The sequence below is a fragment of the Bison bison genome, unplaced genomic scaffold, assembly GCF_000754665.1.
Source record: "Bison bison bison isolate TAMUID 2011002044 unplaced genomic scaffold, Bison_UMD1.0 scf7180017864456, whole genome shotgun sequence".
Lineage (NCBI taxonomy): Eukaryota > Metazoa > Chordata > Mammalia > Artiodactyla > Bovidae > Bison > Bison bison.
This window is the reverse complement of record NW_011495018.1, coordinates 7,314,741-7,328,491: the sequence shown is the minus strand read 5'-3', so window position 1 is coordinate 7,328,491 and position 13,751 is coordinate 7,314,741. Positions and strand designations below refer to the sequence as shown.

The window sequence follows — 13,751 nt, the reverse complement described above, 5'->3', positions numbered from 1 at the left end:
CACAGTCGTTGTGTCTACTCCATTGCAGTTGCTCGTGTCCAAGGCTCGCATCTTTGACCGGCAGGAGCCTCTATGAGCTGCCTCTGCCTCTCGTTGCGGTGTGTGGGCTTCTCACGGCGGTGGCTTCTCTCGTTATGGAGTGTGGAGTCTCTGCACACCGGCTCCAGCAGTTGCAGCTTGTGGGCTTAGTTGCTTGCCCAACTAAGGCATACGGGACCTTAATTCCCTGACCAGGGATCCAACTTACGTCCCCTGCTTTGAAAAGCAGATTCTTAAACCACTGGACCAACTGGGAAGTCCCCCAAAACTGTTTTTTTAAAGCCACTGTTATTTCACTGTGTGTGTGTGTGTGTGACCAACAGGAGTCTCCTTGAACTCACTGTATTTCCAGTTTTTAAGGGATTTGCTTTCCAACATTTAAATTTGTTTTACAGTTACGTAAAAATTCACATGGATCTGAAATCGGATCCACGAAACAAGATACTTTCAAGGACTTCTAGCTTCTGGCCTTTCCCTACTCTTCCCACCCATCTCTCATCACATAGTCCTTTTTTATAAATATCATAGCTTGGCTTTCCATTTCTTAAATATAAGCAACTACGTAACATTTGTGTCCTGCTCATAGGGAATTTGAAAGAATACATTCTTAAGATCATTTTTTTTTTATAGAGTGGGAGAAAGGTTGCTGATGTAATTTGAGTTAGAAAAATCAGTATTTAGAATTACGTCAGCACTATGGTCACAGCCGTCTGTTGGCAGTCTCCCCCACCTCCCCCACCAGCAAAACAGCAGACTGTCACTGCCTAGAAATTAAGACCAGAAGAACCGAGAATTAAGGTGTGATAAGGTCTCGGCTGTCTTTGCAGAGCTGAGCTTGGTTAATCCCCTTCCCTCCTACCTTTGTGTTGGTTGGTCTGGTGTTTTCCAGGTACTTTCCCGGTCAGCATCTTTCACATTCCGAATGAGAAACCGCCCTCCCCACAGCCCCCGACGGGGCACCGAGGCCCTTTGAGTGTTCAGGCGGATGCCAGGGCCGTGGGGACCGGGGTGGGGGGTTGGGGGTTTGAATTCCTGGCGTGGCTACTGTGCTGTGCAGGCATTGTGAGCCTCTGTGGCCCTGGGTCACTAGGGAGCCGTTTTCGCTGGTGGCTCTGAGCACAGATGACAAAGCTCATCTTATCCCCTCGCGCGTTATCATCCTCTCTGTCTCCCCCTCTTGACAGTTGATGGGCAAAGGCATGTTCTTCACTCCACCCCCCCACCCCTTTTTCTGAATTGTCCATTAATGTTATTCAAGCCTCAGGATTTGTAGACATTTTAAAGCGGTATTTCAAAACAAGGCCATTTTGAATGAACTGTGTCTTATGCACAGGGTAATAATTGTCTGCTCCTGCTTCTCTATTTTTAATGAGAAATGCCCGCGAGGGGCTATCTTGCCGCTCAAGTGCCAGGCTGTGGCAAACCTTACATTTTTCAAGCTGCTTTAATCAATAAAGTTATCACCAGTCATTTCCCTTGATAACTGCTTCTTCCCAGGCCCAGACCCAGTGCTCGCTGCCGAGGAGTTTTCCACCTGCTCTTGGAATGGCTATCACTCCCCAAATCCAATTTTCATTTTAACCTTTCCTCGATAGCCTAGAAATAACAGATTGCCGGGATTACTCTAATATATTGGAAAGGCCGGCCTCTTCGAGGTAACCAGGGCCTTTCTGGGATTTGCTAATAAGGCAAAGAATAACAGACCTTAAAGGTTACTTCTAGAAATACCTAATTCTCATAGTTGAAGGCTTCTGAATCAGTGGGTGATTTTATTGCTGCATACCAAAGCCCAAATGATGCGAAGGTTTTGGCAGTTTTCCATGATCCTGAGAGACTCCATCACCTGCAAAATGTGGGTGTTTAATGGAAATGGAGACCGTTCAGACCACAGTGCTGAGCACTGGAAGCCAGCACTCAGCAGCCTGGAGCTGAGGACACCCATTTCACAGATGAGGAACCTGAGGCTTGAGCCCCACGTGTGCCGGGCACACCTGGGGCCTGTCAGGTTCCCACGTACTTCGTGAAATCCTTACTCCAGTCCCCCATCGTGTGCTTGGTTCCCATCTTAAGGATAAGGCAGGGTTTCTCAGCCTTGGCACTGTTGACATTTTGGGGCCAGATCATTATTTGTGGTGAGGGTAACCCCCATCGTCCCCCAACTTCCCCTGTGGCTCAGATGGTAAAGCGTCTGCCTACAATGGGGGAGACCTGGGTTCGATCCCTGGGTTGGGAAGATCCCCTGGAAGAGGAAATGGCAACCCACTCCAATATTCTTGCCTGGAGAATCCCGTGGACAGAGGAGCCTGGTGGGCTACAGTCCATGGGGTCACAAAGAGTCAGACATGACTGAGTGACTTCACTTTCTTTTTTCAACCCCCATCGTCCCCCAATTGTGAAGCCACAGGTGTTCCCAGACGTTGCCAGATGTCCCAGGGGAGCAAAATCGCCCCCAGTTGAGAACCAGGGCACTGCGGGGTGGTCACATGAAAGCTGCTGTTGGAGCCAGGACTCCCTGCAGATGTGGAATGAGGCCCCCAGTCCCTCTGGGTCTCTGCTGCTCCCCAGTTCTCAGGGTGGTGGCAGTGACATGTCAGAATGCTTAGCTTTGAAAAAGTATATTTAGTAGTGTGATATATTCCATTTTGAAAAAAAATGTTAAAATATGTCTTGTTGGCAGAATGTAGAAAATAAAGCTAGACAAGGTTACGGGTGGTAATGGTGAGTACTCTGAGGACAGCCTATCGACAGTGGGGACAAGGGGACTTCCCCGGTGCTCCAGTGGTTGAGATTCTGTGCTCCCAACGCAGGGGCCCAGGTTCAATCCCTGGTCAGGGAACTAGATCCCACATACCGCAACCAAGACCCAGCGTATCCAAAAAAAAACAATGGGGATGAGGTTTGTGGGTTTATTCAAAGAGAACCAGGCATAAGACAAGGACTTTGCTGTGTCGTTTTGTTCCCTGGTTCTCAGGGCTTTCATTCGAAGTGTGGGCCATGGGGACAGTCTGTGCCCTTGGCCGGGAAGCCTGTGGGTGTGGCGTGAACGTCTGCGTGGAAGGCCCGTCTTCTCCCTTTTGTCGGCCGAGCCCTCTTCCAGCCCATCCTCCCCACCAGCTGGGTGCCTGGTCTTTGGGTGTCAGCTTGGAGACCACTTGCTGGGGCGGTGGGAGCACCGGGAGAGACAGGGCCTGAGCTGCTGCAGCCCAGCTTTGAACTTGGCTCTGCCTCCAGCCTTGGGTAGAGGGTGGGTTCCAGGAAATGCCAGACCTGGGATTGCCTTTGTGCTTTTTCTCAGACATAAGGGACCTTTAAAACCTCCTGTCTCAGCTTTTCCCTAAGACGTTTCCTCCCCTAACGCCTTTTAAAGTAGATTTTGCTTTCCTTCTCCTCAAAACACAATTAAAAATAAAGAAATCAGATGATGAGGTAACTCATATTTGTTAAAGGAGGTGGATAAAATTCAGAAAGTACAAGGGAAAAAAAAAATGTTCATTCCCTAACCTGGAATAACACAAATCATGCTTAACCTTTCCAATTTGGAGGGCGGGGGGTCTGTGCACACATTTTTTGGGGCTTCTGGATTCCCAGCTGGCACTAGTGGTACAGAACCTGCTTATCATTGCAGAAGATGGGTTCGTTCCCTGGGTCAGGAAGATCCCCTGGAGAAGGACATGGCAACCCACTGCAGTGTTCTTGCCTGGAGAATCCCATGGACAGAGGAGCCTGCAGGCTGTAGTCCATGGGATCACAAAGAGTCAGACATGACTGAAGCGACTTAGCATGCATGCATACACACGTTTTTAACACAAAGTTGGACAATCCTGCATCTGCTGTTTGAAACCTGATCCCATCCCTGCCCTGTAACATTGGGAACAGTCTCCTTGGTGCAGATTCAGGCACTTCCACAAAGTAATTTTTGTGGCTACAGAGCACTCTGTCACAGGGACCACCGTAATGTTCTAAAGCACAGGTCTATTCTCCCAACCCCCTGCTACCGCAACGTGCTTTCGCCGTCCTCAGGAGTTGCACATTTAGATTGCTTCCAGTTTCCCTCTTGTACATAAGCCTCGTGAACACCCTCGTATTCCTTTGGTACATTTTAAATTGTTTTCCTAGAGATCCTGGGGCTGTGGTTGCCATGCCATGGTGCACATTGCTCATTTCTATTTCAGAAACGCCATAGTGATTCGGCTTCCTCACCAGCTGTCCTTGCCAGTCCTCATTTCCCAACATCCTCACCAATATCGTTGTTTCTTGCTTTATATAAAATAGCCACTTGGGGTTTTGCTGTGTTGCTATATTCTTTACGAGTGTGTCAGACGGTGGGGGAGCTGCCTCAGCGATGACCAGCCTCCAGACGTGAGCCTGCAGGCTGAGGGTCTGAGGCTCCTCCCAGAGCGAGGTGTTTTCTCGAGGTGTCTCTAAGTGGGGGTCCGGGTCCCCAGGGGCTGAAGTGCAGGCTGAGCCCACTGCTCCTTCACCACCAGCCCTGCTGTTTGGTACCCCATGGCGGGGAGAAGTGTTCCTCCTGGCAGAGCCTGGGAGTCACTAGACATTTCATGAGAAGTGAACTTTCTTGGGAAAGCTCTTTGGCGTTCACTGGAAGTTGTGTTCCAAACATCGCCACTTGTTGGAATGGGTTCTTCCCCTGGCAAATAGGATGGCGGGAAGAGGAGACCATGGTGGGCAGATAGATATTTAAGAAGCACAAATGAATTCTGCATCTTGAACCCAGACCTGAAAACCTACCTCAAGGGCTCTGGTGCTGCCTCCTGCTCCCGGATCTCTGTTCTGTGGGAGCCTACCGCTTGGTGTGCGTGTCTCCATCTTCCCTGCACCATATTGCAGTCAGAAAGGGACTGCAATCCAGGCCTGACAGGTAGGGTTTTTTTATTTCCCCCGACAGCGCACCTCTTGATCTCTATCTTCTTGCCAATGATTTTTTAAATCCTAAATGATTTGGCAATAATTGCTCCTCCTTGCGTGGTTATTGCCCTTCACCGATAGTAAATCTGTGAGATTCCCCAGGGGCCGGAATGCATTTGATATGCGGAACCCACAAGCTGGCCCAGACAGGCCTCGCTGAGCCGGGCTGCAGACCCAGGGGGTCTTGCACCCTGCCCCTCCCCCCGCCCACCCACGGCTCTGGGCTCTGCCAGGGCTTAGCCGTTGGGTTGTCAGGCAGAACCGTAGCTGCTGCTCCTCGGTGAGCTTCTTCCAACGGCCCAGGTTTCCCTGGTTCTGCCTCCACGGGTCCTGCCCGCAAACGTTCTCACCCAGCAAGGCCCAGAGCTTCTGTTCTGAGTGGGGAGGAATTTCTGTTGCATGTACGTGTGTGTGTGCGCAAAATTGTATTTCCCCCAGAGCATGAAAGATGCCAGGCGTGACGTTGAATAATTGGAAGCCCGTTTCATTTCCAAGGAGCCTTCTAGCAAGGTGGCCCCCGGGACCCCTGGCAGCAGTGGATAGGGTCCTAAGCCGGAACCACGGCGGATGTTTAGAGGCTGGCCTGACAGTGTCAGGACAACTCCCTGGGAAGTCAAAACAGAGTCTCCCGCTAGAGCACGTGGCCGGCCTGCTGCCCGAGCCTCTCCGGCCAGGCGAGCTGAGTGGTTGCCCAGGAGACCCCGGCTTCGCGGGTACCCTTAGACTCGCGTGTGTGCAGCGTCTCTGGGGCAGGTCCCACTTCGAGGAACGTGGGTTGCCACTGGTTGTTTCTTCTTGGGTGATGGATGATTTCCACACGGCTGCATGGGAGCTCGTAGACACGAAAATGAACCCATTTGTATTTGACGGTGTTTTCCCCAGCATCACTTTCTAGAAAAAAAAAAAAAAATTCCAGCTTTACCATATCCAAATACTTGCCTGCGGCACTATTATTAACTTAATGTTTCTTTAAATTGATTCATTCTATATACTTCAGTGTCTACAAGAAACTTTCGATCCCTACTCTAAATGGGAAACCAGAATCACTCACCATAAATAGATTACTCTAAAAATAAATACTAATGGTTGTATTAAAAGTGTATATCCTGTTCTGCCTAAAATCAAATCACGCATCAATAGTATGTGTAACACACGTTGGCGAACAAGAGTTTGGTGGAGGAAAGCCCAGAGCTGTATGAAGTTTGGGACGAAATGCAGTGTATTTCAGGTACCTCGTATGTCCCGCAGGGGGCGCAGCTCCTAGCAGTCAGCGGAATTCTCAGCCCTCGTGGTCATCAGCCACCTGCTCACGCTCCTGGGGGCCCGTGTCCTTCAGTAGCTTCTCTGACGGAGGTCCCTCTGGTCTCTGCTGGAATATGATTAAGTGACCAGGGTCTGGTACCTCTGAGGCAGTCCGTGCTAATTGTTAGAAACCCTCGTGTTCACCTGAAACTGCCTCCCTGGCGCCTGGGGCAGCACCAGCTCAGCCTTTGTCCACTTGTGCACAAGCGCCTCGCGATTCCTCATTATCTGAAGGCCCACTCGGGAGACGCTTCCAAGGACATTTGCTTCAGGTTTGTTGACCTGTGGTTGACACGCGTGTGGTGTCTTCTTCGAGGAAGGCTCTCATCCTTCCTCCTCCTATGCCCCCTAGCCTGGTTGATACCTCATTCCCTTCAGATCCAAACTCAAAACCTCACCTCCTCCAGGAAGCCTTCCCTGACCACTGTGAGCCCCACGAGGTCAGGCTTGACCACATCCTGCTTTTTTTCCTCCCTGTGCTTTATTGCGGGTCCTGGCTATATGTGTGTGAAATTACCTCATGAACATCTGTCCTCTGCCTTCCACCAGGAGCTTCACAAGGGTGGGGACTGTGTTTCTAAGTCACTGTGTCCCCACCACCCGGCCCATAGAGGACCCGATACAGAAGGGCTGGGGCACTGGAGGCCTGTCGTGAGGGCTGTGGACTCTCTCTAATAGGGCTAGATTAGGAGTTTACTCAATAAAACGTTTCCCAATGTATTTTCCTTTTAAACATGTACAGATAGCTATTATGTCCAGGCACTGCCCTGGATGCTTAACTTCCATGTTTCTGTTTAAACACCACATTAGTTGTACCCATTGCACAGACTGAAGTGGATCACGAGATTGCAGGGCTAGCCTATCGCACAGCTGGGGCCCTGGGCTGACTTTCTCTGGCCCCATCTGAGCCTTGAGCTCAGTCTGACAAGTCTGGTGGCGCATGGGGCCGGCCTCTGTATTCCCTATCTCTACCCTTACCACTCCGAGATGGAAGGGACATTCCATCTGGACTCCTCACAGGCAGAGTTCAAATAGACGGGTAAGGGTCCCCTAGTTGGTGACTGCTTCACAGGTATCATTTTTGCTTTTCTTGGTTCCGGTTTCTGCATTTGTTCACTGGTTGGCCCTACCCAGCATCTGAATTTCAGAGAAACTTAAGAATAATTGTCAGTTTCAAAGCCTGTCTCCCCGTCAACATCGGGACACTCACTGTGCCCCAGGATCCCGGTTCCTCGGGCTGTCTGACCTCCGACCAAGGACATTTCTGATCAGACTTGGAATGTGTTTGGTGTCTGATGTGTTAGACTTGACTTGCACTGGCAGAATCGTTTCCTGAAAATATTTTGAAGCTTTTAATCAGTGCGGTAGTTGAGTGAGGGAGGCTGCTCTTTTTCTTCTTTAAAAATACATTTATTTACGTAAAGAATCAACCCCAGTTCGATCCCTGGGTCAGCAAGATCCACTAGAGAAGGGATAGGCTACCCACTCCAGTGTTCTTGGCCTTCCCTTGTGGCTCAGCTGGTAAAGAATCCGCCTGCAGTGCGGGGAGACCTGGATTTGATTCCTGGGTTGGGAAGATCCCCTGGAGAAGGGAAAGGCTACCCACTCCAGTCCAGTGTTCTGGCCTGGAGAATTCCATGGACTGTAGAGTCCATGGGGTTGCAAAGAGTCAGACACACTGAGCCACTTTCACTTTCATGTAAAGAATACGAATCCATTTAAATGGTAGTATTCATCGCACAGGTTGATATGTTGAAAGGACACCCACCAGTGATGACTGAGGTTTCAGCAACAGGAATGCTGACTGTGCCCCTTGCCCCCCACTCTTGTTTGGTAACTGTTGAGCAGTTCTATGGTCTGGGCCTCTTAAGTGTCCTTGTTGGTTATCCATTTTAAATATAGCAGTGTGTACACCTGTTCATCCCAAACTCTCTATCCCCCCTCCCTGTCCTTCCGCCCGGCAACCATAAGTTCACTCTAATCTTCCAGCTGGTTTTAAGTTTTTCTTCTCGTCCTTGGTTTTGAGCAATTTGCCTGTGTTGTGCTTCGATGTAACTGTCTTCATGTGTCTTGTGCTTGGTATTGATTGGGATCTTGGAGCTGTGGATTTATCATTTTTGTTGAGTTTGGAAATTTTTCAGACAATATTTCGTCAAATATTGTTTCCGTCTCCTCTCTGAACATCTTGCTTTCAGGGATTCCAGTTACACCAGGCCTTTTGAAGTTTCGTCATTTGGTCATTTTCTTAAAAATATATATATCTTTTCTCTCTGTGTTTCATTTGGGATCGTTTCTATCACTGTGTCTTCAAGTTCCTCAATCTTTTTTTCCTCATTGTCTTACCTGGATTTAATCTCATCAAGTGTTTTTGTATTTCGTTCCAGACATTGTAGTTTTCCCTTTTAGAAGCTTGATTTGGATATTGGTCTCTACTTAACTTTGGGAACGTATGGAATACAGTTATAGCAACTGCTGCAATGCCCTCCTCTGCTAATTCTTACATCCGGGTCAGTTCCAGTTCAGTTTTCGTTGATTTCCTCTTCATTGTGTGTGATTATTTGTCATCTTTGCATAGATGGGATTCATTTTTATTAAATTTTATCTTTCTGAGTGCTGGATACTTTTGTGTGGGTGCTAAGTCGTTTCTGTCGTGTCTGACCCTTTGTGACCCCACGGACTGAAGCCCACCAGGCTCCTCTGTCCATGGAATGCTCCAGGCCAGAATATTGGAGTGAGTGACCATGCCCTCCTCCAGGGGATCTTTCCCACCCAGGGACTGAACCCACCTCTCTTCTGTCTCCCGCATCGGCAGGCGGGTTCTTTACCACTAGCGCCACCTGGGAAATACTTTTGTGCTTTGTTCTGGGATACAGTCAAATCACTTGGGAATAGTTCAATCCTTCCAGATCTTGCTTTTAAAAGTAGGGAGGCAGCACAGAGCAGGGTTTACTCTGGGCTGGGTATTCCTCACTGCTGAGTCGAGACGCTTCTCCGAACGCTCCCCAGGCCCTGTGCATTATAATGTTTTCCAGTCTGACTTTCCAGTCTGATTGGTGGGAACAGGTGCCATTCCCCAACTCTGCAGGAGTTGTTTTAATTCTTGGTGTGACTCTTCCCCTGGCCTCGGGTGGTCTCCTCACTCACCTGTGCTCACCAGCAGTCTGCCCGACACTGCATCCTTCAGGGGGACCCTCCGTAGATCTCCCCTGTTCTCCCAGTGCCCGCTCTTCTCCGATACGCTGCCTCGGTCTCCCAGCTCTGAGCTCACCTCCTCAATTCTGGGGATCGGGGCTCTGCCTGACTCCCCCTCCCTGTGCTCACAGACTGGAAGTCCTGAAGGCAGCCCCAGGGATCCACAGGACTGTCTGTTTCTCCTGCTTCTCCTGTATCTCAGCATTTGTCCTTTATTGCCTGATGTCCAGTGTCTTGAAAACTGTGATTGCATCTGGTTTATCTGGTTTTCGAGTTGTTTCAGGTGGGAAGGGGCCGCTTTTAGAAATGATACCCAGGCTGTGAGTGTTCCGTGCACATGTGTGTGTATTTCTTTTTTTTTTCTAATTTTATTTTATTTTTAAACTTTACATAATTGTATTAGTTTTGCCAAATATCAGAATGTATTTCTTTTTGTATACATTTTTTGCTTTTTATAAGTGGTAAACTCACCATTGAGAGTAAAAGCTTCTCTGTTGGGGCTACAAAGATTGGCCAGAAATTCACTTAGCTTTTACAAAATAACCTGGTTACAGAGTATTTGTGAAAGTAAAAGTCGCTCAGTCGTGTCCGACTCTTTGTGACCCCATGGACCCTACAGTCCATGGAATTCACCAGGCCAGAATACTGGAGTGGGTAGCCTTTCCCTCTTCCAGGGGATCTTCCCAACCCAGGGATCAAACCCAGGTCTCCTGCATTGCAGGCGGATTCTTTACCAGCTGAGCCCCAAGGGAAGCCCTGCAGAGGTTTTGGCTGGGGGTAAAGTTCAGCCTGTGTTCGAGCAGAGGTGAGACAGTGTCAACTCCCCGTGTGTCCTGTGGTACCTGTGTGTTTATTTCTGGCTGTGCTGGGTCTTCATTGCTGTGCGGGCTTTTCCCTAGTTTCGGGGAGCCGGGGCTGCTCTCTGGTTGCGGAGCCTGGGCTTCTCATTGTGGTGGCTTCTCTTGTTGCGAGCGTGGGCTCCAGGGCTCCAGAGCTTCAGCAGCTGTGGCTCCCCAGCGCTCGGGCCCAGGCTCAGTAGTTGTGGTAAACAGGCTTAGTTGCTCCTCGGCATGGGGGGTCTTCCCAGATCAGGGATTGAACCTGCGTGCCCTGCATTGGCAGGCACATTCTTTACCGCTCAGTCGCCAGGGAAGCCCACCTCAGATCACTTTGATACCTGTTGGTTGATTTTACGTTCTGCAAATATGCACCATTCAGAGCTGCAGCCCATGGCGGGCAGTGGGAGATATATTCAAGCAGGTTGACTTTTAGTCAATATGACGACAGTATTACCTTGTTTAATGTGTACGATGGTGGTTTGAAACATCAAATCAAGAGGTTTACAATGTCAGAAAAGATGAGGGAGCGCAGGAAGAAAGCCATCCCGACACCACTTCTCAGCGCCTTTCACTATCTGCCCGACAGGCCATCATGATCGGGGATGACATCGTGGGCGACGTGGGCGGTGCCCAGAGGTACGGGATGAGAGCCCTGCAGGTGCGGACCGGGAAGTTCAGGTAAGCGCCCGTGGGAGCCTGCCTCCCATAGCCTGCCTGCCTCATGGATTCTAGGGTTTCACTTTTCATCTCCAAAATAAAGGGTGTTTCTCCTTGCAGATGGAAGAGCAGATTGTGGGCACCCAGTGACTTTTTGGTAACTGCACCCTGGACAGGCCTGGGTGCCTGTTAGTAGCAGAGAGCGGCAGGGAAAGCAGCTTTTGATACGGGGTCTGAGTTTCAGACCTGGGGTTGGAGAAGGGTGCCGTGCAGAGACCATGCACTAAAGGCTCTGGCCGGTTGCCGAGCCCACTGCCTGCAGAGCCTGGGCCTCGTGCCCTTGGCCCCATGGCAGACGGGTCACTCTGCTCGGAGGTTACAGCTGCTGTGCGCGACTCCTCTGGTCACTGCCTGTCCTTTTCCTCCACGTGTCTGGCTCTCTCACCTAAAGATGACAGGTGTGTGGCCAGGGATGAGTCAGGGACACTTGGGAGCTGAGCCTCCATCTCCAGAGTGTCTTCTCCGCTGGGAAGTCAGCCTGGCGTCGCTTGGGTCGCCATCAGGCGCCTGTTGGGGTCCGGGCACTTGCTATGTGTGGAGGTGCCCTGCGGTGTCCGAGTGTGGCTCTCTCGCCTGTCTCAGACGTCAGAGTGTCGTTCTGCCTGACTCTAGGTGGTTTTGACTGTGGCCATTCAGAGGAAGTACTGTTTTGTGGATGCTGCAGAGACTTACTTAAAACGTGGTTGCCTTGGGTATTTGGATGTGGGGTGGGGGTGGGGGGGATGGACCTCATCAGCTATGAGCAATCTGCTTAGACCGGGTCAGAGGAGTCGATTTGAGGGCCTGACCCTCACTCTGAGGCCTGTCTCCTGTGTGAGAGACCCAGGCGGCCTTTGGGTTTGGGACAGGTGGGGGAACACCAGGCGAGTGAGCAAGTCTTAGCGTCCCTGGGGGTCTGGGGCCAAGAAGTCCCTTCCAGCCTCTTTCTGGCCCTCCCAGGGTGTTAGAGCCCCCCCTTGAAGCCCCCAGCATGCCTTGAAACTTGAACCTCCTTTCTCCCCCACGTCCTCAAATGAGGGTTTCCAGGATTTCCTGGGTCTCCTTGGCTATGTCCAGCTTATGTCTGACTCAAAGCCTTGCCAACATTCTCTCCCCTGCGGTCCTCTGTCCCCCTCCCTCCAAGTTGCTGAGCAGGAGGTCTTGGCGCCCTGATGCTCTGCTGGACGGTGCTGCCGAGTCCCTCATGCCACCTGTCAGGAGCCGGTCCGGCCCAGGGAGCCCCTGTGAGCACAGGCACAGGAGTGGGGCCTCCTTGCTAAGAACACGGTGCTGAGGCTCAGAGCGGGGTGAAGAGTGAGAACCATGTCTTTTTTGTGTGTATGTACTGGGCTATTTCTGATTTCTTAGGAAGAAAAACTTGTCTTCTGGGATTAAATGTAGCCACGGTTGGGGTCTTTCTGGCCAGCCCAAGCCCTGCCCCTGTAACCGAGAAGGTCTTGCCTTTGCCCCAGGCCCCACGTGTACCCCTAGGTCACTCAGTCCCTGAGGAAGGTCCACATGTGTGGTCAGGAAGCCCACCAGTGGGCAGGTGGGCATGCGGGCGGCTCTGTCCCACCGCGCACCACTGGGGTCGGCACTTTTCTGAGGCCCCCGTCGCCCCATCTCCTGGAGAGAGAAACCAATCAACAGCTGGCCTAATTGACGACATACGGATATTCTGGTAACATTTGGATATTTTACAAAACCAGGATAGTAGTCCACCTGCCTCCGTCTCGAGCCACGTTTTCTGCCATCTCTGCTCTCCAGCGCCTCGCTGTCTAATGCAGTGGCCACAAGCCACAGGTGCTGGGGAGCCCTGGAGATGAAGCTGGGTTAAAAATGGGCATACATGAGAATTCAAGGACTCGGTGGGAGAAGAACATGAAAGGATCCATTCATAATATTTCATACCGATCACGTGTTGTAGTCCTGATGCCTTATGTTAATTTCACTTGTTTGTTCTCATTCTTGGCAACATGGCTACTAGAGCGTCCTGGCTCGCCTCACTGCTCACACCCATCCGGGTGCCTTTCTGGTGGACAGTAGGGCCCCTGCACGGCCGCCTTCTCCCTGCAGATGGCACTCTTGGTGCATGAGGCCTGTGTGGCACTTGCTTGAAGCTCACGGCAGGCCCTGTAGCTGGCTTGGGGCCAGTGAGCAGCCTTGGCACTTTGGTACCCTGGAGACTGGGCCAGCATTCCAACCCTCCAACCCCCCACCCCCTGGGGCAGCACCCAACTTCCCCCTCTAGGGTGGCCCTGCCTGCCCCCTGGAGCTCTCCACCCCTCTGGCCACCTCTGCGAGCCGGCCACGCTAGGTCTGAAGGTCGTCGTGGCCCATGTCTGCACCAGACAGGAGCTGGGCGGGGACAGTGAGGTGTCCTTACTGTGCACTGGGCCTCTCCTCTGAGTGGCCCGAGTGGGTGCACTGTGTCCCCTGCTGGTGGCCCTGGCCCAGCCCTGACTGCACTGGGGGATTGAGGCGGGTGGAGCATGGCCTTGTCCCAGGGCACAGGTGGCAGAGAGCCCTGCAGTGAGGAGCCTGGTGCTCACGCTGGGCCACGTGGCTTCTCCACTGGCTGGAGGCTGAGGCCGCATGGGGAGGCTGAACAAGTGTGAATCTCGATGAGGGTCCGGCCTCTCTCTGGAATTGGAGTGGGTGGCGCTGGTGGCCTCTGGACAGCCCCACTGCAGGTGCCCCTCAGGCCAGCGTCTACTGGCTGTGCACACACTCACACACACGTGCGTGTACGAGGTT

The 13,751-nt window shown here is 51.5% G+C and overlaps 1 protein-coding gene across 1 annotated transcript in view; it reads left to right on the top strand.

Annotated features, from left to right (window-relative positions):
• LHPP (phospholysine phosphohistidine inorganic pyrophosphate phosphatase) overlaps positions 1-13,751 on the top strand; it is a 113,772-nt gene that overhangs the window by 18,904 nt on the left and 81,117 nt on the right. The window contains exon 7 of the mRNA XM_010859572.1: positions 10,885-10,976. Within this exon, the coding sequence (XP_010857874.1) occupies positions 10,885-10,976 (92 nt within the window). The remainder of the gene's footprint in view (positions 1-10,884; positions 10,977-13,751) is intronic.